This window comes from Neltuma alba, unplaced genomic scaffold (assembly GCF_004799145.2).
Source record: "Neltuma alba isolate B1F8T4 unplaced genomic scaffold, ASM479914v2 tig00010849_pilon, whole genome shotgun sequence".
Taxonomy (NCBI): Eukaryota; Viridiplantae; Streptophyta; class Magnoliopsida; order Fabales; family Fabaceae; genus Neltuma; species Neltuma alba.
In genome coordinates, this window is record NW_021635645.1 from 95,437 (window position 1) to 121,628 (window position 26,192).

Genomic DNA, 26,192 nt, shown 5'->3' on the forward strand with positions numbered 1-26,192 from the left:
TGTCGGAGCACACCTTTGAGGAAGTTCATAGACCGAATATGGGGAATTGCTAAGTTCGGCGAGGATAATGACGACGTTGGCGGTGTTTCGAGAAAGAAGAAGATGATGATGATGATGTGGCAAAGAAAATAATAAAAAATTCTCATTCTTAATCAACACATCATTTATCTCCTCTTGAAATATGTATCCTTTCCATCCGAATTCCCAAGCTGCAACCAACCCAGCATTTCTTAGTCCGGGGACCACAAAAAATAGCATATGTTCAATCGTTTCATTCTCAGGTCCACAAATAGGACATAGGATCTTTTGAACAATTCCTTCGGTACGAGACAACTTTAGTTTATTGCCCCACTAGGGACCCTCCACAAGAAATGTTGCATCTTGGGAGGGACCACCAATGTCCATACTCGCTTCCAAAGTTCTTTGGGCATTTGATATGAAGTACCAGGATCTTTTTTGGCACCGCTACCTTCCTTTCTTTTGCCACAAAATAACCAGATTTACTTGTGTACTCCCCATTCTTCGTTCCTATCCAAACTCAACTAACACACACTTCAGGGTTTCGTAATCTAGTGTTCTTAATTTTCTGTTCTTCTTCCGGTAACAAGCACTCTAATTATATTAGATTGAATTTTTTATGACAATTTCGATCATCCTCCGATATGACGACCTTCGGTCATCCTCCGCCTTTGCCGTTGGTCTAAATGACGACATTCGATCATGCTCTGTTTGGCTCTGTTTTCAAGGAGAAAGGACACGTTTGATTTTAAGGGAAAAGCTCTACCCGGTAAAATCCATTGAATAATTTCAAGGTTGTTTTTCCCGAAATTTTCCCGAGGGAAAGGACAGAGGTGTAGAATATGAGTTAGCTTCAAATTACCAGCATAAGACCTTTTTTTGAATTTATAAAGTTTAAATCAATTCCTTTACCTTACCTTATTAATCATAATTATCAGTATTATTACTTTTGTTTCGATATTCTTATTATTATTAGTAGTATTGTTGTTACTAAAAATTCCATTGGAACTAATTTCAAGATAACGGATTTGAAGCATTTTTTTAAAGATCTTAATCAGATTTTTCTGATTATTGTTTTTATATTTTATTGTCCTAAATATATGAGGCATATAATTTACAAATGTTAAGAAGATTGTTTGGTCTGTCATTTGCGACAACATTGTGTTGGTTTCCACATAATAATTCTTTTCATGATCATCCCCGGCCCATTGATAAAAATGCCTTTGATATATTATCTCTGGTCTTTAATATAAGTTATTGTAAATTAATTGCTTTCCAAAATTACTCTTATGTTATAAACCATTTTAGGAAGTCCGAATTCGAGCTGGACACGTGTTATTTTAAGAGAAGTACTATCTGGCACAATCCACTACAAGGAAATGTTTAGAGATAAAGTATTTAGATATTTCAATGTATTTATAAAGGAGCAACTAGTAAGCAAAAAATTTTTTTTGTTTTTATATGCCTTGAAAGTTTGATTTCGTAGTATTTCTGCTTCAAACTGTTATCTATAATTAAGTTTAACTGTTATAAGCACAAGTTAAACTCATAATTTAATGATCAAATTAAACTGCGGATAAAAATTAGAGGGTATTTTTGCTATAAAAATAAACTTTCAAGGTACATAAGAGCTGAAAAAAAAACTTTCAAATACTAAGTGCTCTTTTGTGAATATTTTCAGAATATTTAATTGCCTTATTCCAAATATTTAATTGACCGAGATCCATAAGGTGGCACCCAAAACATACTTAAGTTCTAATGATTTGCCTACATCTTCAACACCATGTTTTATTTCTTTCTTTCCTCCCACCAGCATTTTCAACTCTTTCCATGACATATTTTTATGGGAAAATTAATTTTTGAGTTCTTATAGTTTTGATATATTTGCAACTCAGTCCCTATATTTTGACTCGATATAACTCAATCCATATAATTTTGACTCGGTTGTAACTAAGCCCCTGAAATTTGACTTGCTGCAACTTGATCTCTAATTTTATTCATTTTACAATTTAGTCCCTGTGTTTTTAAAAAATGAAATTATATATCTAATAAAGGGAATGACTAAATTATAAAATGGTTACAAGTATAGGGACCGAGTTGTAGCGAGCCAAACTTCAGGGATCGAGTTACAACCGAATCAAAACTATAGAAATTGAGTTGCAATGAGTCAAAGTACAAGAATTGAGTTACAAATAAATTTAAACCATGGGGATCAAAAGATTAATTTTCCCTACTTTTATTTGGCTTTAACGAACTGGTGTGCTTCAGCACGATGAAAGCAACACAAGTACACAACAGAACCCTTTTATTTTGTTAAATAAACAGATGACTGCAGAACAAATAAACGATAAAGCATTGGTTTTTCTTAGTACAAGCGTCTCCAAATATGACTAGGAAAGCCTTCCATAAGAATAAAGGCAGAAACCTATTCCTAAATAATGATCTAAAACCAGCACACAATATCATTATTCCATATAAACTTATCTGATGATTGCGAAGCCTTTGATTTTTTCCCCCCTTATTACCCTCCAAGTTCCATGTTGGGTCCTGGGTCATGGTCATGCTCAATTCCCTTGCACATGTCGAAGACATAGGAACCTATCTTTTTGCATGTTTGGGTCACTAGGTTTGGAGCAAAATATATGAGGAGCCACATGAAGTAGATAATGACGATGAGTGCTATAACAGGTTTAGAAACCATCGTTAATATTAGTGCAGCACAAGCCATGCTTCCCGAGACTGCAGCTATGTGAGATGAGAGTTTGAAATACGGGGCATCGTTATTTGGGATGGCGGCCTTAGACTCGTAGTAGGCAGATGAAAAGGCATAAACGAACAAGCATCCTATGAAAATCCAGAGGTTTGCGAAGTATTTATCGGATGGAGATGAGTTGGCAAAGTGCATTTGAACCACCATGCCTATGATTTTAATTAAGAATGCAAAGATAGCATGGCAGGGTTTTGAACTGCAAAAAACCAGCAAACTCACCATTATTATTTAGAATCTAGTGGTGAAATGAAATATAGTACGGAGTTGGGATACGCAGATGAGAGAAATGAAGAGTGATAAATATAAGAATTGAGAGAGAAAGAAAACTAACCTCACTGGATCAGCCATGGATCAGCTATGTTAAAGACGATGTTGAGGATGAGGGAGAGAGTGCCACACTACGTATGATTTATAAGAAGACGTAGGAAACTAAGGCGAGCGATGCCAAAGACTAAAGTGATATGAGGTAAAGGCGTGGACGTCCCCACCACCACTAAAATTCCTATATTTGTGAAATGTTCACGCCGCAAACAAAGAAAATAAAGGCTGGTTGCAAGTATTATGTCCTTTCCCAGAAAGATCAGAAAAATAGACAGGAGTGGTCCAGTAAAACATTCATGCCTAAGATAATTATACATAGATATACGCCTAAGTGTAGTTAGTTAGTTAGTTAATAAGGTGTGTGTGTGCATATACATATATATATATATAGGAAACATTCTCCGATCACTGTGATTTGACTTTTGCGATTCGTATTTCTCACATGCATCGTGTGCGTAATTATTATTGCTCCATGGTTTAGATTTACGATGCTTTGTTTCATGGTTCTGATTGCCGCAGTTATGGTGTGAACGGACTACAACGGTGTGGATGGAATACAGTGCTGTGGGCGGAAGTTTCAAAGAAGAGCTAGGAAGGCGGAGATTTTTTTGTTCCCGTTTTTGGACGATAATGTTGGTCGGAAAAACAGTCAGGTCAGGCGTCCAGTAGTTATTACGTTAAGGTTTTCAATCATATTAATCCAAAAACTTGATATGATGGTTGTAATAAACTTAATTGATCTAAGTAATGTCCATTTTAGTATTCATACATTTTAATATAGAAAAATATTTAGATCAAATTTCTTGTATTTATTATGTTAAATTTTGTAATAAGCATGGCCATGTCTCCGTATGAGTTTATAATTAAATGATAGTATATATTTCAAAAATAGGATACATAGCTATATTTGATTGGAAAGCTTAACATAATAGATACAGGAAATTTGATGTAAGTAGTGTCCTTTAATACATGTATATTAATTAAAAATTAAATCAGATTTTCAACCAAACAATTTTTTTAAAATTTATACCCATATTAACTTTTATATCTATGTCCATTTTCATTTCCATCAAAACGAATTCTATGAAATCAAACAGGCCTGTAGGATGTGTTTGGTTTTGGGGGAGAAAGAGAAGGAACTTTAATGAAGGACAGAAAATTTAATGTTATCTTATTTAGTTTTGCAGAAAAGGAGAGGGAAAATATTTGTATATAGACAATTTTATTCTTATTAATTTTTATATAATAAAATATTGTTTATATGTATTTTACTGTGTTTATTAATTTTATTAATATGTTTTTTAAAACCTTTCACCTCTCTGAAAATATGATTAATTATACAGTCAAGTTAGAGGGAAAAAAAATATTTCAATAAAATAAGAAAAAATAGATTACATAATTTTAATTTCAAAATTAATTATTCAAAATTTCAAATAAAAATATATAATATAACTAAAAATGTACAACTTGTTTGTAAACGAAGCTAACTTTGGATTTAAAAACTGAAAGTGGGGAAGTTTGTTTAAGATTCTTCCACATTTATTGTTTTCAATTAATTTTATCCATTTTTTTATACTATGTAATTTGATTGTTAGGCTCCTGTAAAGATAAACACCCCAGAGAGCACTGGATAAGAGCTCATTGCATTCGCCTTGACACAGCATTTAATGGTCGCCTGAATTTTGACGGCATGTAATTTCACTAAATTTTTATCCCGACGTGTAATTAATGAAGTGTGTGCTGGTCCCAAAAAAACAATGGTGAGTGTCTGAGTGTCTATATATACAAAGACTCTTGTCGACAACATCGTAAGGGTCGTGACAAAAGTCTTCCATGGACTCTGACGGCCGCCAACATGTGACACGAGTCCCATTCTTACAACTAGATTAGGCAATAAAAATAGTTTTTTTTCTTTCCAAATTTGTTAAAAATATATAATGGTTTGGTACTGAAAGCATACTCTTTTAAGCTTTACACTAACGATTTTGTAATTAAATATCGTGATTATTATTAATGATTTTATTTTTATTTTTATTTAGTTGTGTATTTAGTATTCTTTGATTCATAGTTGGCAATTAAACCCCTTTGGAAAAATTATTAAGTTGGCATCATGTTGCTCATTGTTATGATAAATGAATTTAATTTGGATGATTTGGATTGAGTGGAGTTGTATATACATCCAGGACTATGAAATATTTTTTAAATGCATTCAATATCTCAAAATATTTTATAATACATTCAACATTTTAAATTTTTTTGAGCAATTTTACATTTATCAATTTATGGTTACTAAATGCACTAAAAAATAATTTACAATATTGAACGCATCTAAAAAGATATTTTAAGACAATAGATGCATTAAAATATAATTTAAAATGTTGAATATATATAAAAATATTTAAATATTAAATATATTATAAAATATGTTACGATACAAAGTATATTTTAAAAAATATTTCAGAATATTAAACGTGTTAGGTCATAGAGTACAGTTTGATGTTTTCCATCTATAGTGGGAAGCGGGGCCGGCAAAGGTATTAGTTCCACTGTTCCAGCCCAACACGCAAGCACAATCTGGCCGTTCCTGGAATTGGATCTCCTCAATGCTTTAGCCTTGCGCCTTAGGAAACTGAACCTTGTGAGGGTACATGGACTAATTCCAGATACATTTAGTGCGAGGGAAATTTAAAAAAAAAAAAAAAAAACAGAGAGAGAGAGAGAAATATTAATAAGTTGGATGTAAAAAAATTAAAAATTATTTTATTTATTAAGATTTTATAATCCTATTTTTTAATTTTTTAAATCAAGCTTGTTAAAAAATTTTATTTCCTTCCTCTCCCATTTTGCTCATACCAGGCACGGCTAAATTGCCAACTTGCTTCTAATTTAGCAGCTTCTTGGTCATGCACAAGCCTCAATTTCTCTCAACCGCGTGGGCCGGCTGTAACACGACACTGATCTTTTATGATCCCTTCTTCTTGACCACATCTTCGTGAAGAAGATGATGCATCCTTCAATCTTGACTTCCGTTTACATATGGGCAGTGTGAGGGGCATGGCAGTCATCAACTGGACAAAAGTGGCTTAATGTGAAAAACCAACTTTCCTCCGGCTCCGATGTTCTCAGGGATATGACAGCCCTTGATCCTCTTCCGCTTTTGCCGGCGGCTCCCATTGCCATTAGTAATTAGTGGAAGTAATGTTTTAAAAACTGGACCGGATATTAAACCAGAAAGACTAACGAGTCACGGTTCACACAATCGGTAATGTAATAATTAAATAAAAATAATGTTATATACTTATATAGTAATATATGCATTCAAAAATTAAAGTTATTATTTTAAAAATAAACTTTAAATAAATTTAGATGATAATAATGTAGTAAAAATGCATGTTTAATTTATATTAATTAATAAAAAATTAAATAAAGAAACCAACTGATGAAAAAAAAGAAACAAAATGAGGGGAAATGTTTGAACAAGTAGGGAGAATTATAATGATTTCTCAAAGAAAAAAATCAGTACTAAAAAAATTTCAATAACAACTTAAGTAGCTTATAATGATAAATCTTAAAATAAATAATAATAATTTCTGATATTTATTTTGTAATTATTTTCTTAAAAATCTCATTATAATTCTTCTAAATAAGTATCCCCAACTTAAAAAATGTCTGAAGGTATTCTATAAAAGGGTAAGAAAATTCTCAACTAAAAGAATAAAAAAATTGCCTCCGTGAATGTGTGTGGCAATAATAGCCTCATGGGTGATTAGTCAAATTTATTTACCTTGAAAAAAGAAAAAGGTGAGGCAGCAAATTGTTGTATGTGAGTAATTTATAAATATTAAGAAAATTGTTAAAATTTGTAATTTACAACAACTTTGTGTTGGTGATTTCCATAAAATAGTCATTATCCTTGTTGATTAAAAAAACAATTTACTATGCAGTGGAATTTGTATATCAAAGTGTATGTTATATTAAAGAACCAAGATAATAATTTTTTACACTACCTCTAACCATAGATACAAAGTAGATGATGAAGGGTTGACTTTAATTCTAAATATAATATTGTAATCTATTTTATTTTTTAAATTTATAATATTTTTTCTAAAATAATCATATTAATTATGTGCATTAAGAGAGTTTTAAATTAATTATTTATTTCAATACATGTGATTAAAAAATAATTTTAAAAAATCAAAATATTAATTATACATAACTAATTTAATTACTTTACTAACTACAAGCAAATTAATATCCTATCCATCACTTTTTATAAGTAACAACTATTATTCTTTTTTTAGCCATAAATATAAGAAACATTATAAGTTCTCTTAAATTTTTATAGTGAATTTTCTTTTTTCTCTATTAATTACCTATTTTAATAATCAATATATTTATTATCTTATTTCTCAAACAATCATCTCTCTCTATTACACATTATCTCTCTTACATAATTATTTTTATTTTAAGCATTTTTTATTTTTTATATTCTTTCTATTAAATAAGAGTATTTTAAAGGAAAAAATTTTTAATTTTAATTTATTATTTTTAACTAATTTTTTTATTCGAAAATTATTTATAAAAGGATGTTGCTTTCATTCAAAAAAGAAAAGACGCGTTGTTGTAGTGCGGCGTCTTACCCGTGAACGACGTCGTGTGTGGTCAAAGCGGGGGCAGCGTCGTCAGTTGTGACCGAGTGAAGTCTGTGTAAGCATCACAGTGTAAGGGACATGATTACGCTTTGTGTCTAGGGGAATGGAAAACAAAACAACGCCAGACAGAGTACTTTAATATTAAATATGTTTAACTGAAAATGACAACAGAAAAGATTTTTAATAGGAAAGTGTCATATAAAAAAAATTTGGTAAAAAATCCTGGTTAAAAATTTAATTTCTAAAAAGATCTAAATTTGAGTAAATATAACTATGATATGTACGTATAACATATATTCAGTTGTATGTAACATATTATCAACAAAAATTAAAGATGTCAGCTAAATCAACAAACTTTAATGGTGTTTATACGGGCTAACCTACGAGTTGCAAATTGATCCATGACAGATTAAACCTATATGGGTTGGGTTTAAAAAGCTTGTCTAAAGGAGGATTAGCTTCAAGATAGATTGGTGAGTTGGCCGGACAACCCGTCAACAATTATTTTTTCTAAAATTTTTCTATTTTTAATTATATTTTTCTTATATAATATCCAAAAAATATAATAATTTTTATTTTTTCTTAAAGCAGTTGATTGAAGACATCAAATAAATTATATAGATGTTTTTTTTTTAATTTTTTAGATGGAATATAATATATAATAATATAATTATAATTATTTTGAAAATTTTAAAAATAAAAAAATAAATGTGGGTTAGCAGGTTAATTGGTGGTGGGTTGCAAGCTTAGTGGTATGGGATAAAAAGACTCGTTTACTAATGGGTTGGCTTTTAATTAATCTTAACCTGTCATTTTTTACAGATACTAACTCTAACAAACTTTGTTAATATTATAATGTATTATACATAGATAAGTTAATTCCTTTATTGTGGTTTCATTTCGTGACAACAATTGATTTGGGAATAATAAGTTTTGGTTGTGAAATGACAAGTTTGAAGTTGGGAATAATAATTTTTTTTTTTTATACATAACATGTGAATTAATTAAAAACGATAATAATTCATCTAAAAATAATAAGTCCTGATTGTACAATAATAAATCTCGAGTTGGGATTAACAATACATTGTTTCCTAATCGTAGTATTTAAATCAATTAAAAATAACAACACTCCATCTAAAAATAACAAGTTCTAATTGTAAAATTACAAGTTTGGATTTGGGACTAATAAGAAGTTTTTTTCCTGATATATAATATATGAATCAATTAAAAATAACAAGTTTTAATTATGAAATAACAAATTCCTAGTTGGAGGAATAGCACGTTTTTTCATTATAAAAATATATTATTTATAAAAATTTATAAAAATATTGCATGTCCAATGTTAAAAAATATATACAAATACTTTTTAATTATTATATTTTTTTGGTTAATTATATTTGGTTTATAATTTATAATTATAAATAATATAACTAGTATAACTAGAGAGAATTTTTATATTTTTATCAATTAGAGGTAAAATATTTTTTATAAATTATAAATAGTATAAATATTATAATTGAAAATTACTTTTATATTTTTTTATAAATTATAGTTAAAATGTTTTTATAAATTTTGTTAAATAATATTTTTTTATAATGAAAAAAAATGTTATAAATTTTTAATTGATTGACATGTTATGTATCAAGAAATTAAAAAACGTGTTATTAATTCCATCTTGAGACTTATGATTTCACAATAAGCACTTGTTATTCCTAGGTGAATTGTTATTTTTTAAAAATTGATTCACATGTTATTTTATATGTTAAATATAAGAAAAAAAACGTATTGTTAATCTCAACTCAAACCTTGTGATATTACAATCAAGACTTATTATTTATAAATGAATTGTTGTCTTTTTTAATTGATGCACTTTTTTTTTTACGTGTGAGGTATGAGGGAAAAAACATGTTTGTTGACCACAACTCCAAATCTATTATTTCATAATTAAAACTTGTTATTTTCAAATAAATTATTGTCATGAAGACAAGAATTTGGACACAACAATACGAAGGCAAGAATCTAGACAAAACCAGAGGGATTGCGAAGCGAAGAACACATGTGTGACAGCACGTTGGATAGAGGTAGGTGGATGGGAAAAAGAAAAAGAACAATGCGAACTACAAAGAGTCTCTATAGCTTGAAGCTTAGAGATGTGTGAGGCAAATGATGAATACAACTATCCATGGGTGATCACAAATGTGAACTAAGTTGTGATGACAGGACTACGGGTTCAATGATGCAAAAGCTTGTGATATAGGGTTAACACAAACAAAGTCGACACAAGGGGGCAAAGTTGAGTGAATAGCCTCTCTAGTAGGTGGATTTGATCAAGTAGTCTTTCAATTGACTCTACCCTGGCAATAATAAGGTCAGTGAGTATATTTATAGCTTCTTCTCCCTTGACAACTTAAACCTCTTCTGCCACAACTTTCATTCAATGAAATAGTCCCCTCTTGATTTTGTATAGTGTCACTGAAATGTGGTAAAGGCAGTTGATGTGTTTAGGATCCATGGCAAAATTTTCAAAGAAAAGTTTGGGAGAGAAATGGAGGTTAGGAGGGAACTACTACACAATCTTCTCCCTCCTCTAACCAGGCAGATGATTACCAGATTTGATAAATGGGTTTGGACTAGAATGATTTCACCCTTTGGCCTTTTTCTTCTTTGAAAAGCTTATCCTTGTCAGGCATATGTAGGATACTCTTGCTTCAATCCTTTTAAAATTTTTTCTAAGGTTAATTAATCCGTAAGTCCTTATAATTTCAACAAATTTTGAATCAGGTCCCTATAGTTTTTTTTCTTTTTATTAGGTCCTTATACTTTTGCCTTTTTTTAATTAGGTCCTTGTATTTATTTTTCTTTTAATTAAGTCCTTATAATTTCACTAAATTTTTAATCAGGTCCATGTAGTTTTAATTTTTATTTATTAATTAAATATAAGCTTAATTAAATAGATTAATACTGAAATATAAAATATTAATAATTAAATTAAATTAATAATTATGTAATAAAAAAGTAATAGAATTAATTAATTTAGGAAAATTTTTTAGAACAATTAATTTTTTTGCTGAAAAAATTAAAATCATTATAATAATTCAATATCTTTAGAATATTATTGTTTATAAACTAATATTAAATAATATATACTATTTTATGTTTATATAATAGTACTATTAGAATTTATAAAATAAAGAATAAAAAATTCAGGGACTTAATTAAAAATAAGGTGAACTTATAAGGACTTGATAAAAAGAAAAATAAATACAAGGACCTAATTAAAAATAGGTGAAGGTATAAGGACCTGATAAAAAGAAAAAAAAACTATAAGGACCTGATTCAAAATTAGTTGAAACTATAAGGAGCTGTGGATTAATTATCCTTTTTTCTATTAATATATTATATATTCAATATGAATAATTTTAAAAAATTATAAATTTAAATTGCAAATGAAGAGCCGCACTTGCGGACCAAAGACAATGAAGGAGGCAACCATATCTAGAACAGACCCTCTCCCTTTGACATGGGGGGATCCTAGAAGGAAAAGAGTGAGCACGTTCCTTTTTTAAACAAGCATGTCCCTTGTTTTTTGTTTTGTCATGACTTGTGAAAGAACATGACTTGTTTTTAAAAATTATGATTTTGACTCTTATAATTGATTTTTGACCTGACTCTCATGATTGATTATGAAAAGTCCAACTTTTGTTGTTATGTTGGAAAATAATCAATGGAGTACGCTGAATCTGGCTTACCTTTTGTCGTGCACGTGGAGATGAGACGGCGGGAATAAAAGCTAAGAGTTAAAATGTAAATTTATTTTCAAAATTTTGATTCATGACTATCTAAAGATGTTTTCTGAGTACAAACTCATTTTAAAAGATTAAAAATATTAAAGGTAAATATTATTATTTTAATGGTTAATATTATTTTTTTAATGATAAGAGATAATATTACTATAATTTTAAATTTTCATATTAAATTTATACCAAAATTTTTTTTCAGGATAAATTTGTGTTGGCAGTATGAAGACTTGTTTGGATTGACTTATAGATAACTTTTTAAACGTGATTTACGAAATACAAATAAATATGTAAGAAGAGTTTTATCTTGATTTATGTGAATCTATTTAAAAGTTCATTTTGAACGGAGCTCCAAACAAACTTTGAGCTGTTAGATTAATTTCTGCTATTGGGATCCGGAGCCAAGGGAAGAGGACACAGAGAGTATCCTCTTCCAGTTTTAGGTTCGTTCAATTATTGCAAGGTCCCAATAAAAAAAAGGCTAGGTTTAATTATAGGCTACCTTCCCGCCCCCGGCTCCCTTGGTCCCCCCATCCACAATATCAACAACTTAACGTTGCTAATTCACTGGAGCCATGATAGTTCATTCATTAAATTTGTTTTCAATTAATTTTTTTAATTTTACTCGTATTAAATAAGGTCGTGGAAGAAGGATAAAAATACAAAAAATTACATTTAAGTTTAATTGTGTTAACAAAATTGATAAACAAACAATAATTACTCTCCCAGTAACTTGTATTTTGAACTAAACTATTTAAATCTCGTTCAGTGCTCATCACCATAATACAGTCTAGATCATCCAAAATATGATATAAATAGTTCGAGTTTAAGATTTCTAATATGCAATTTTTTCCATGATAAAGTGATAAACTTACTTTTTTTTAAAAAGTGGCAGTTGTAGATTCTCATTTCAAATTGTTTATCTATTAAAATAAAAATTAATTAAAATATTCAAAAAAAGTTTGCATTCAATACGGAGCATCCAACATCATTATTAATAGTTTAAATTAAGATGAGCACCCAATATCTATACAGCATGGAACCAGTATCTGTAAACAGGTAGAAGTAAGTATCAGGCCCGCTTCTTTTCTTTATAATTTATATCCATCCATTGATTCTTTCTCATCAAGATTCCACACTCATATATAAAAGGGGTGTATAGAGTTCACTTCTATAATCTGCATCTCCATTGTCTTATTCCTTTCTTTGACACAAAAAGCGATAAATTATCTAGGACAGAGAATTCTCACTCATATAAAGTAACAGGTAGTCTTCTATCACTTCATCCACTGAGGCTAATGCATTAAGGGGAGGCTCCATGAAGAAGAGGAAGGAGCTCAGAGCAATGACGAAGATGGTGAATACAAAAGCTGATCTGCAAGAATCACCGTACTGTCTCACAAGTTTGAGCCCTTCTTCTTGGCCACCTCTTCCTGAAGAAGATGATGCATCTTTCAACTCAAACCTTGGGCTTGTGAAAAACCCATAAGCCATTCCTGTTATAGCTGATCCAAAGTGTGACCTATACAATGAATAAAGGTTATTGTTTTTCAGAGTGTGAGATTTGAGGTTAGGTTTCTTCCATAACTGTTGACATTCATTTGTGTGAACAATGTTAGAGACATACCAGTCATCAATTGGACAAAAGTGGCTTAATATGAAGCTAGCAGCTGTAAAAACTATTGCTTTCTGGAACATGGTTTCTGAAGTATCCTTATCATCAATATCCTTGTTCTGGATTTGATATGCGAGCCAAGCTCCAATTATGGCAAATACAGGTCCCTGCATTTATGTTCCAACCATAGAAGTGAAAAATAAATAAAGAGCAGACGGAATGATTTATAGGAGACTAGTTCAATCTCAGTTTAGTTGTAGAAGGAAAGGGGGGAAAAGATCCCAGAACTCATGAACACTAGAACCAAGCAAAGTGACAGCAGAAATCTACACTGATTTCTGACTTACTGTGATTTAAAGATTGAAGATGAAATTATTGAAGCATCATCAAGAAACAAAAGTATAGAAGTCAAGAGCTTACTGTCCCACCAACAGTAGGATCTGGTGTATGCAGAAAACTAGTCAAGTTGCCAGAAACTCCTCCCAATATGTAAATCAAGAGAAAGGTGAATGAACCATAGCCTCTGCAGACATGAGGGCCAAATGATACAAGTGCCCAACAACTGAGAGCCATATGAAAAATGCCAGAGTGCTGCACACATCAAAGATTCAAATGAAAAATGCCAGAGTGCTGCACACATCAAAGATCCAAAAGTACCATATATTGAGAAGGTATCGTAATTTATAAATCCTGTTTCAATGAAATTGATCTAGAAATCAGTAAACATATCTCCTAAACTACTCTAAAATACAGTACTTCTCATTTTAGAATTACCATAAGGTTTGTTCATACAATAGACCATATCATCTTTTACTCTGTAATTTTTCATGAGTATTTAGTGATCACTTGATTCTTTTGATATACTCCTCCGGTCCTAATTATAAGACCCAATTGACTTATTTGAGGAGATTAAGGAAGTAAGTTAAGTTGGTTATTTATAATAAATAAGTGTTGTTATTCCTAAAATATCCTTGCTAATTAAGTATATTGGCTAAAACTATTATTTTTAGAAGGATTATCTTGGAAAAAAATACATAAATATAAGAGAGAAAATGGATTGGGTCTTATAATTAGGACCAAATAAAAAGTCAAATTGGGTCTTATAATAAGGACCGGAGGAGTATTAACTTAAGAAAGCTTGACAGTATATGTCATTAAGTTTATGAAGCTGTCTGTGGACAAGAAATTTGAAATGAAATCAATCACCAAAACCCAATGCGGTGTAGAATCAAAACAGATAAGGTACATCATAAAAATAAGAAAGCAGATCAATTAGTTGATTATATTATAGGAAAATTTGGTCCAAGCCTGTAAGACCTTTTTTGCCAACTCAAGTTGAGGTCTCACAAGCTTACGTTAACTTCATTGCTCATTAGGCGCCAATATTAGGTCTAACGTTAGGTTTATTGTATAGTTCTCGCAAATAATAGCGAGCTTCATATAAATGGTGCTCTATAACCATAGAATGGAAACACGAACCCAATTCTCAATCTTGTACCAGAAACATTGGCGTCACCAGCCTCCACCATTCTCCAACGACGATCAAATGATTTATTTTTGCACCATATAGCAGTGGAATAGAAAACAGCTCCAAGTCAGAGTTCCTTATAGGACTTGCTATTTCAAAGAGGAATACAGCGATGTTTATTGAAGCCAATATGCCACTGCATCAATTATAACGCCACCAAATGAGAACCTCTCTATGCAAAAACTAGTCTTTGAACAAGTGGGAACACCAATTAACACTAAAGACTTACATTAAGTAGAGATTGGAGGCTTCATCTTGCTGTATTGTATCTCTATATGACCTTCCATCACGTTCGCCTTTTGTTCTTCTTATATTCAAATAAGTCTTCTGTTTCCCAGCGTAGTATCTTTTAGTTTTTTTACTGATGTCTTCTTCCTTATGAAGTTCAATGTAAGTAGACGGAACAGAAGACTCTTGGCTTGCACCTGCACATCAGATAAACAGAAACTGATAAGCACACAAAGGGAGATTTCTGTCCAAATCATCCTACTTGGATGATAAATTTCCAACCTGACATGTTGATTCAATATATACTAGCCCCGAATTGTAAAAAGTACTTAAACAACACAATATATACTTCTTGTGCAGGTATCTGTTTGATTCTTCAAATCCTTCTAAAGAAATTTTCTTGGAGCTGTATCACAGAATACCAGTGTTTGAAATTTACAACATAAAGGTAACAAATGAGCTTACTTTACCATTATTTAGTTTGCCAAGAAAAGCATTGAGAGACTCCAGGCCATTTGTTGATATGGCTTGGCTCTTCTCGTTATTCTCCCGAATCACCTGATCAGATGAATCCGACGGAGATAACAGTGTTGGGTTATCTTGGAGTTTTCCAAAGTAAGAATCTAAAGATCTCAGTTGCTTTTCATTGCCGCCTGACTCTGCTGAACACCTAACCAAGGAAAACTTATTCCTCTTAGAATAACATCCATGAATGAGCTTTATATGGCTATGTGAACCACAAACTCTTTGCAGGCAAGTGACTTTTGTCTTCAAATTGTGCAGTGAACATCCTCCAGCTTGACCTAGACACCGAGGCGCAAACCCTTCTTGCAAGTTTGATTTGGGAAAGTGATCACTATCTGCATATGAAGGATGGGTTCTCTTGCAAATTTGACCAGAAGTTGAAGAGAAGGACCTTTGCATATTCATAGGGTCATATACGAGTCTCCTGTCATTCTTCCTTGAAATGCTTTGAATAGGTAGGTTTTGGTCGTTGTAGACTGCTTTGTAACCTAACAGAAACGCAGCCATATACCTGAGGGAAAACAAAAGGCAAAAGACCTTGAAACAGTTTACTCAAAGCAGTCATGTTTATCAAAAGCAAGAAAAGTTAGTGCTCTAAAGATCTTCATAGCATCAATAGAATGAACTTAGATTCACCATCTCAGACAATCTTTTCAGCTTAATTTCAGAGTCTGGATCTTAGGAACTAGACAGAAACAGAGTGAAATGAGGTATATGCATAAATAAAACAACTGAGTGTAAGTGACACAATAGAATATGATTGTGTATGGAACCCACGAAGCATAATGACACTCATTCATTCTCTCTCTCCTCAAATGCTCCCTCTATGTTCACAAAACACTGTCTTTTATGATTTTCACTCTCATTCTGTTATTCTCTAACCCGATTATGAACTAGAAAATCTGTTCGCCCAGATAGATTTAGGTTGCGAAAAGAAACTGGATGAACTTGAAAAACAGTATAATTTTTTTTGGGGGGGGGGGGGAGAAAGGGTCTATATGAAAAACTTGAATACAAAACGATATATTACATAGACTGAGGATTTTTCATTTTTTCCCCCCTTTTAGGAATCGAAAGAACAATCAACGCCTTAATAGACAGCTTACATAGTCATCCTAGAGGTTTTTTCTGAAGTTTGGTTCGAGTCCAGCCTCCACCTATTTGAATACATTTCTTATATTAGTATAACAATAAATTTTCTGTTCTTCAAGCAAAGATAATTGCTTTTTTTACTTCAACGTGGGTATGTCATGTTCATCACAGATTCCTCAATATCTAATTTTCTCAAGACGTTTTTTTCGTTGCCAGCAACAAGAGGAAAGCACAACGCAAATTGAACCAAAAGCAATCATAACATATTCTACCCTGTTGAAGAAACATTTTTCTGAGCCACCAAACAAGGAAAGGGTAATTCTGCAGGGACAAAATGCAGAACTTGAAGGAGGGAAACTAAAACTAGAAACTGTAGGCACTTACCTGACCGCGAAGTTCGGCAGGTTCTGGGAAGATGGAAGAAGTCGGTTTTGTGGAAGATAATTTCCGGAATCTTAAAGAAATTGTCGTAAGAAGAAAGATACATGTTACACGTGTTGTCTCTTTTTTAGTACTTGCCTTAATGAGCTGTGGTGTTAATGGTGGAATTGGCAGAGCAGGAGGCGACAAGTCATGTCTTAGTCTCTGTAATTTGAACCTTATCTCAGTGGAACCACTCATGTTTTGCCACAGATGGTATGGGAAATCTAACCCTTTAAGCAGCCAATGAGTGTGCAGATTAGGATTCGGATTGGGCCCATTTCAATTGCTCAAAATGCCGCTCGGCCTAACGAATTATGTGGCCTAAAATATGCAGAGAGGGGATTCTAATTCTACTCTTATACACCACTCGTTTTAAAATACTCACTTGTTTTAACATCCACTTAACTAATTTATAAAAAATTTTAAAAGAAGGGTAATTCAGTTATTCAGATAATTGGTTAAAAATCTCCATTAAAAAATTAATTGAGAAATAAAACTTGTAATAAATATAAAGATGTGGGCCTTAAATTTCAACAAATACGATAGAAAAAAGGGTTAATTAATCCGTAAGTCCTTATAATTTCAACAAATTTTGAATCAGGTCCCTATAGTTTTTTTTCTTTTTATTAGGTCCTTATACTTTTGCCTTTTTTTAATTAGGTCCTTGTATTTATTTTTCTTTTAATTAAGTCCTTATAATTTCACTAAATTTTTAATCAGGTCCATGTAGTTTTAATTTTTATTTATTAATTAAATATAAGCTTAATTAAATAGATTAATACTGAAATATAAAATATTAATAATTAAATTAAATTAATAATTATGTAATAAAAAAGTAATAGAATTAATTAATTTAGGAAAATTTTTTAGAACAATTAATTTTTTTGCTGAAAAAATTAAAATCATTATAATAATTCAATATCTTTAGAATATTATTGTTTATAAACTAATATTAAATAATATATACTAGTTTATGTTTATATAATAGTACTATTAGAATTTATAAAATAAAGAATAAAAAATTCAGAGACTTAATTAAAAATAAGGTGAACTTATAAGGACTTGATAAAAAGAAAAATAAATACAAGGACCTAATTAAAAATAGGTGAAGGTATAAGGACCTGATAAAAAGAAAAAAAACTATAAGGACCTGATTCAAAATTAGTTGAAACTATAAGGAGCTGTGGATTAATTATCCCTAGAAAAAATACCATATTGTCTTGACAAATCCTCATTTACATAAAACAGATCTTTATTTGTATGATAAGTAATTACTATAAAAATAAAGCTTTGGTCAACACACTAAAATAAATAAACCTTACATTTTATTTAACGCAAGGAATAAAACCTTGTATGATAATAAGGTCTTTTTCTTATTTTTATTTAAATATAAAAATATCTACAATTATTAACCTTGGGTAAATTAATATATAGATAATATTTATTTAATAAATTACTACATCAATTTCCAACAACCTACTAAATAAATTAATAAATTGTAAATTTATAAATTATTTTAAATATTAATTTTTTAATTTCTGATTATTTTATTTAATTTTTGTTTTTACATACTATACATTAATTTATATTTAAAATTTTAAAATAGTAGGAGAATCCCACAAAAAGAAGTTTGAAATTACTGAATCATAAATCAGCTTTCGTAACAATATTTTAATATGTTTTAACAGCATCAGACTTGCAAATAACAACAAATTTTTTTAAAAATTTTTTTAGATATATATATCTGAAAAAGAGATCCCAGTTAACTTTTAAAGTAGGGAAAATCACTAACAGGTCCCACAGAAGGCAATTTATTACTCTGAGGTCCCACGAAATGTCAAAATCACTGACAGGTCCCAAGGGACTTCAGAGTAATATTTTCGTTTTGTAAAATGACATTACTGCCCCTCATATTCCAGATTCACATTTGCTCTGTCATTACGATTTACAACCTCAGCAGCAACTATTAACAACCTAATGAGAGGGCGTTAACAACCCTAGCAGTATCCGTTAACAACTTACTTTATAGAATTATATAACCTCTACATAAGAGTAAATTATAACCAAATAATATAATACAACAACTTTAACACTAAAATGGGAAGCTTTTTGATATCATTAAGAATTTTAACTAGATCCAATAGGATTATAGTAATATTTTAATGCGAATATCCATTTACAATCTCAACAGTGATTATTAACAACCGAATGAGAGGGCATTAACAACCTAAGCAGTAGCCGTTAACAACTTACTTTATAGAATTATATAACCTCTGCATAAGAGTAAATTATAACCAAATAGTATAATACAACAACTTTAACACTAAAATGGGAAGTTTTTTGATATCATTAAGAATTTTAACTAAATCCAATAGGATTATAGTAATATTTTAATGCGAAAATCCATTTACAACCTCAATAGCGACTATTAACAACCGAATGAGAAGACATTAACAACCTAAGCAGTATCCGTTAACAACTTACTTTATAGAATTATATAACCTCCGCGTAAGAGTAAATTATAATCAAATAGTATAATACAACAACTTTAACACTAAAATGGGAAGCTTTTTGATATCATTAAGAATTTTAACCAAACCCAATAGGATTATAGCAATATTTTAATGCGAAAATCCATTTACAACCTCAACAGTAAGTATTAATAACCTAAGGAGAATTGTTAACAACCTTAGCAATGTCTGTTAACAACTAACTTTATCGGATAATATAACTTCTAACTATAACTAAATAGTCTTAAAGTTAATCTTATATAGTTGTTAGAGGTTTTATTATCCTATAAAGTCAATTGTTAATAGATACTGCCTAGATTGTCAACAGCTCTCTTTGGGTTATTAATACTTACCATTGAGGTTGTAAATGGATCTTCGCATTAAAATGTTGCTATAATCCTATTGGGTTTAGTTAAAATTCTTAATGATATCAAAAAGCTTCCCATTTTAGTATTAAAGTTGTTGTATTATACTATTTGGTTATAATTTACTCTTATGCAGAGGTTATATATTCTAGGGATAATTAACCCACAGCTCCTTATAGTTTCAACTAATTTTGAATCAGGTCCTTATAGTTTTTTTTCTTTTTATCAGGTCCTTATACCTTCACCTATTTTTAATTAGGTCCTTGTATTTATTTTTCTTTTTATCAAGTCCTTATAAGTTCACCTTATTTTTAATTAAGTCTCTGAATTTTTTATTCTTTATTTTATAAATTCTAATAGTACTATTATATAAACATAAAATAGTATATATTATTTAATATTAGTTTATAAACAATAATATTCTAAAGATATTGAATTATTATAATGATTTTAATTTTTTCAGCAAAAAAATTAATTGTTCTAAAAAATTTTCCTAAATTAATTAATTCTATTACTTTTTTATTACATAATTATTAATTTAATTTAATTATTAATATTTTATATTTCAGTATTAATCTATTTAATTAAGCTTATATTTAATTAATAAATAAAAATTAAAACTACATGGACCTGATTAAAAATTTAGTGAAATTATAAGGACTTAATTAAAAGAAAAATAAATACAAGGACCTAATTAAAAAAAGGCAAAAGTATAAGGACCTAATAAAAAGAAAAAAAACTATAGGGACCTGATTCAAAATTTGTTGAAATTATAAGGACTTACGGATTAATTAACCCTATATTCTATAAAGTAAGTTGTTAACTGATACTGCTTAGGTTGTTAATGCCTTCTCATTCGGTTGTTAATAGTCACTGTTGAGGTTGTAAATGGATCTTCGCATTAAAATATTACTATAATCCTATTGGATCTAGTTAAAATTCTTAATGATATCAAAAAGCTTCCCATTTTAGTGTTAAAGTTGTTGTATTATATTATTTGGTTATAATTTACTCTTATATAGAGGTTATATAATTCTATAAAGTAAGTTGTTAACGGATACTGCTAGGGTTGTTAACGCTCTCTCATTAGATTGTTAATAGTCGCTGCTGAGGTTGTAAATCGTAATGACAGAGCAAATGTGAATCTGGAATATGAGGGGCAGTAATGTCATTTTACAAAACGAAAATATTACTCTGAGGTCCCTTGGGACCTGTCAGTGATTTTGACATTTCGTGGGACCTCAGAGTAATAAATTGCCTTCTGTGGGACCTGTTAGTGATTTTCCCTTTAAAGTATCATTCTATCCTGCATCATGTGTTAGATTCCATCTAACCCGATCCTTCCCTTGTAGCAAGAAGAAAGCACTCCAGAGAAAAGGAGAAACCACAAATTTCCATTGGTCTTTAGCATTCGAACAGTCTCGAAGTAGATGTATGGAGTCTTCACTACTATCACAGCCAATAGGATATGAAGCATCTTTTGCCATCCCTCTACTCACTCACAACTATGCTGTGTGCACTCTTTCGTGTGTAAACAACATGAAAGATTTGATTTTCTTCGGGATTCGTTATTTCCATAGCAATCTTCAAATGTCTCCACCGTCTTGGGTACCTGCAAAAAGAAATTGATATGCACATTTAATAGTAAACTGGCAATCATTGGCCTATTTCCAATCCTATTTGTCCTCTTCTCTCTCCTCACGGCATGAGTATGCATGTGATATGCTCAACAATGTGAGGATCAAACTAGACGCTCAATTTGTTAAGATCCTACTCTCCCCAGGGATTAACATAATTAATCACCCATTCATCTTTATCAATCAAGTGTTCATATCTGGGGATGAGCTCAAGTAAGGGTTTGTTGATTTCTCACCAATTATCAAACCAAAAAGAAGTTGAGAAACCATTTCCAATCTGCACTCCCAAACCCTCTCTAAATTTCTTCTAGACATTACAATTGCCTCTCCAAGTAAAGAAAGAGTTATGTTTTTTTTTTTTCCTCTACAATAGGCATCGCCATGTCTCCACAATTATATTTGGCTTTCAAGACATTGACCCAAAGAGCTTCTTGATTATGGAGGAGATTCCAGCATAACTCTATGCTGAATGTTTCATTTTGTTTACTCAAATCCTTTAAGCCCAAGCCACCATCTTTTTGATCCAACTGGAGGTGGTAAAACGGGCTGGCCTGCCTGTTATGGGCCAGCCCGTTGCGAGCATGAGACTATACGAGTTGGTCCTAAAAGGACCACTTTCTAGGGGCTCACATTTTGCCAGCCCGTCCCACCTAGGGGTGGGTTGTCGGGGCCAACCTCCATCTTTTTTAAAAAAAATTTTTTTTACATATATATTCAAAGTTTTTAAAATTAAATTATAAATTTTTATAAACCAAATCTTCTTATTCTTATATTTTCATATAATTATATAATTAAATTAGTCTCAAAAGTTAAAATATAAACATATAATTCATTGTTAATAGTTATTTTACTAGTATAAAAATAGTAAAACAATAAAGAAAATGATAAATCAAATTTAGAATTAAAGTCTCTAACAAAATACAAAGTTATATGTAAATTAAGTGAAAATGATAAAAATTTTCTTATTAAAATAAAAATAAAAATAGTAAAAAAAAATTTAAAAAAAAGCTAGTGGGCTAACCCTGTGATAGGCTGTGCGTTGACGAGTGCAAGTTGAAAAAAATCATATCAAAATAGTTTTTATTTTTTCAACCCAACCCACCTTATGGTGGATTACGGGCTCAACCCATATTATTAGCTCTACATCCAGCACAACTTTGTTCCAAGATATCAAATAGACTTTCTTCTCATCATCAACCTCGTCTCCCCAAAAAATTCGTACTCTTTCTCAATCTCCCTCAAAAGACGCTTAGGAAGTAGAATATTTTGCGTATGGTAGGAAGGGAAGGTTAAGGCAACTATCTTTATAAGGATATCACGTACTACCATACTAAGGTAGATCTTCTTCCAACCAGATAACCGCTTTTGAGTTTTCTAGGATAAGGGCAAAAGTGACATAAGAAGCCCTCTTATGAATCAAAGGAATACGAAGGTATTCTTCCAATCCCCATCCCCAATCAGCCCAACCCCATCCGTTGACTAAGATCAATTGCCCTAGAAAAATGCACATTCTTTGAGAAGCATATCTTTGTTTAGTTTATTCATATTCTGGCCAGATGCTTCACAATCTTTGCATACGGTTTAACATCACCTCTACCTGAGATGTAGAAGCTTTTCCAGAGAGCATAAGATCATCCAACAAAGAATAAAGGAGTGACGTGTGGACTTCGGTTACTGATTTGGATCGGGGTCCAATGACGCCCAACCATTGCATCTTGGATAATGTGATTTGTCCCGTGATGATTCGTCCACGGCAAAATTATAACCAAAACAAAAATTTGCATTTTTCACATTCTATGCTAATTAATTATTGTTCTCAACAAATTTACAATATCAAATAATAAAATATAGAGTAAACAAATCCAAAATTTCAGAACATCTCATTCCCTTCGCTCTTCCTCTGTAATAACGTGTCAGGGCATGAATCAAGCAATTTAACATGTTCATTCCAAATGAACTCAGCGAGTTTAAGAATAATCAGTGCGTCCGCAATCGCTGACTGACTATAATAAACTAACGAGTCGTCGCGCTATTGTTATATGCAGCATTAATTTTTTCAGGTTACTTTCGTCAACAAAAAATACTACGGCACTAGTAGTAAATTGCACCCATCTAAAATTATTCTGGGGGGATTGCCAAGACAATAAGAGGGCCAATAGCCAAGAAAATTTGCAAGGATGTAGCAAAAGCAGCATCCATAAATAGTATTACTGCGTTGGCTTCAACGAAAATTTCGTAAGATAAACTTCCATTATCATTTCATCAAAGCTCAATGTGCTACAATCCTGCTACCGAAGGAAACGTACACCTCAAATGGTCCAAGACCACATCATGAATTTCTATAATAATGTCCAAATCAACGGAAAATTGAGAAAATAAAACAATAAGTTTTGTGAGAGGACAAAATGGGCTTAATACTATTCTACTGATCGCCAGGCATTGTCTTAATGATATCAGAATCACCTGAAAATAGCAATAACAGTCAATTAGGAAATGGAAAACAGTTAATTTACAACATTAAATTAAAAGTTAACAACAATAGGTACCAGGGTCGACGATGCTTAGACAGCACACTCTGAAATACTTGCCGCAAGCAGTGCCCAAGTCAACATTATCTGTTACGAGAGAAATCCTTTGTCAAATGATGAGTGGGAGGAAATGGCAGGAATAGGTGACTCAATCACGTCCGTTAAATGTTCATAAAACACCATTTGACATCAAGGGAACTATAAACAAGCATGCAAACTAACATGCATAGTCACCAATATCAGCATAAAATATAAGCAGTGTCATAAGCCACATTGGTGACAAGTTTATAGCATATGAAACTACCAATGAGTCAACTAAACCCCCTACCCCTGCGGGAAAAAAAGGGAGGTGGTTTTAAATTCATATCAGCACTGAAAAGTGCTTACTGAGCAGTGAATGACGACCCCAATATAATTTCAACCATTAAAAACTTCCATGAGCAGGGAATTTACCAAGACTAAAAACTAAATGAAACCAACTACAGAGCCCCCGCAACGAATTCAAACTCAACAATCAAGTGCCAGATGGTTTGCCTGGTTTAGAAAGAGTACAACAGGATTTGGGATTCCAAAATAAAGGGCAAAGCAAAATCAACAACTACTGAACCAGGCAAAACAAAAATCCAGAGCAGCTGTTCCTCATTTCAGCAGAACCCAATATAAGCTGTGCATTACCAAATAATATTACTAAAACAACGTAAACAATTATTGGATCATGTAATTTTTTATTCTCATTTTAAAATACCACTTGACATCCAGAACCAAAACAAACCAATGTATGAGCGGGTTCGACTCAAATCAATTACTTTAAAGCTATCATACAAGTTCCTTGCAGGTGCAAGTGAGAAAGCTCAAGTATGACCTCCAGAAGCATAATGGTTCTTTCTATTTCATGCCTAACACGCAAACTTCTTAACACTTGTTTTATGACTTAATACAAGAGGAAAAATTACAAACTATATTTATGCAGCCAGATGCTTCAATGAAGAAAGACCTCAAAAATAACAAGATAAACCTATGAACGCCCCCAGTAAATACTAATTCAGATGGCAAGCTCAAACGCATGAAGAACTATTCATCACCTACCGACCAGAAACATTCCGCAGAATCCATTCCGCATTCATAAAGATGAAATGCTAATAACAGATGGAGTAAAGACAGACCAAATCCTGTTATTCATAAAGATAATGAATAAGACCACTCACATATGTCCTTCGCCTCCAACCTTCGCCACATAGCATAGTATTCTATTTCTGACTTCCTCAAAGGCGGGCAGTTGTTGGCAATAATAATCAACTTCCCTGCAGGGAAGTAAACCATAATTGAAACAATTTCTACATCATTTGTAAATTACTCAGTAAAGTAATACCCCTTCACAAAGAATAGATGTAACTTATACGCCCTGCCTACATTTTAAATGTGAATTTCCAATCTATAATTGGTTTTAGTGTAATCCGTGTTCCCCCTCTGACCGCGAGTATCAAGTGAAAAGAATTGTAACAGCTATACAAAACAACTTAGCACAAAAGAACTCATTAAACTAGGGAAAATGCAATCAGAAAGAACCGCTGGGCATAAACCATTACCTTTAGAACTCCTAAGGGACTTCAGAACCGTTTTATAACCCAGGGTATATTTTCCGCTCTTCATCACGAGAGCGAGCCTGTTATTGATACTCTCATGGGTCTTCTTCTGAAGCAGTCAAATCAAAGAAACCATTAGCCAGCCATTTAGATAAAAAGAAAAGCAAAGACGAAATCTGATCAGTACACATTGAATTAACAACATTCAATGTCACAGGGGATAAGAAATGGAGATCTCACGGTTTTCTTGGCCGCCACCATGGTGAAGGGCTAAGTTGATGCTGATCCTTTTCCTTTCACAGAAGAAACCCTAGGGTTCAGCCCGCCGAGGGTTATATATATAAGGGCCAAATGATTTGTCGCGAGCCGCTAGGGTTTTATGATCTCTTGAACTTCAATAATTAATCCCTTTCTTTCGACCTATTTACACCTAATCAAATAATTAAATAAATTAATGTACATATTGCCGCCTAAATTCATGTAGTCTTTCCTTTCATTTTTAAAATTCACATAAATTCGTGATAAAATCCAATAAAATTTGTTAGATTTTATTGAAAATATATAAACATCTCATTTAATTCCAAAAAAAACAGAAATTCT

The 26,192-nt window shown here is 31.4% G+C and overlaps 2 protein-coding genes across 3 annotated transcripts; both read right to left on the reverse strand.

Moving 5' to 3' along the window:
* Positions 1-12,546: 12,546 nt before the first annotated feature.
* On the reverse strand, positions 12,547-17,058 carry LOC114759448 (RHOMBOID-like protein 9, chloroplastic). Of its 2 annotated transcripts, XM_028948619.1 has the most exons (8): positions 16,931-17,058; positions 16,561-16,611; positions 15,400-15,965; positions 14,931-15,126; positions 14,672-14,837; positions 13,594-13,764; positions 13,186-13,340; positions 12,547-13,080 (listed from the first exon to the last, which is right to left on the reverse strand). In XM_028948619.1, the coding sequence occupies exons 2-8, from the start codon at positions 16,566-16,568 to the stop codon at positions 12,789-12,791; spliced, it is 1,554 nt and encodes a 517-aa protein (XP_028804452.1). In that variant the 5' UTR covers positions 16,569-16,611; positions 16,931-17,058; the 3' UTR covers positions 12,547-12,788. The 2 variants fall into 2 exon arrangements, with proteins under 2 accessions (XP_028804452.1, XP_028804453.1); XM_028948620.1 differs by lacking the exon at positions 16,561-16,611.
* A 6,643-nt stretch (positions 17,059-23,701) lies between these two features.
* LOC114759447 (60S ribosomal protein L30-like) lies at positions 23,702-25,943 on the reverse strand. Its single transcript, XM_028948618.1, has 5 exons — positions 25,833-25,943; positions 25,596-25,701; positions 25,208-25,310; positions 24,028-24,113; positions 23,702-23,944 (listed from the first exon to the last, which is right to left on the reverse strand). The coding sequence occupies exons 1-5, from the start codon at positions 25,851-25,853 to the stop codon at positions 23,904-23,906; spliced, it is 357 nt and encodes a 118-aa protein (XP_028804451.1). The 5' UTR covers positions 25,854-25,943; the 3' UTR covers positions 23,702-23,903.
* Positions 25,944-26,192: the final 249 nt, after the last annotated feature.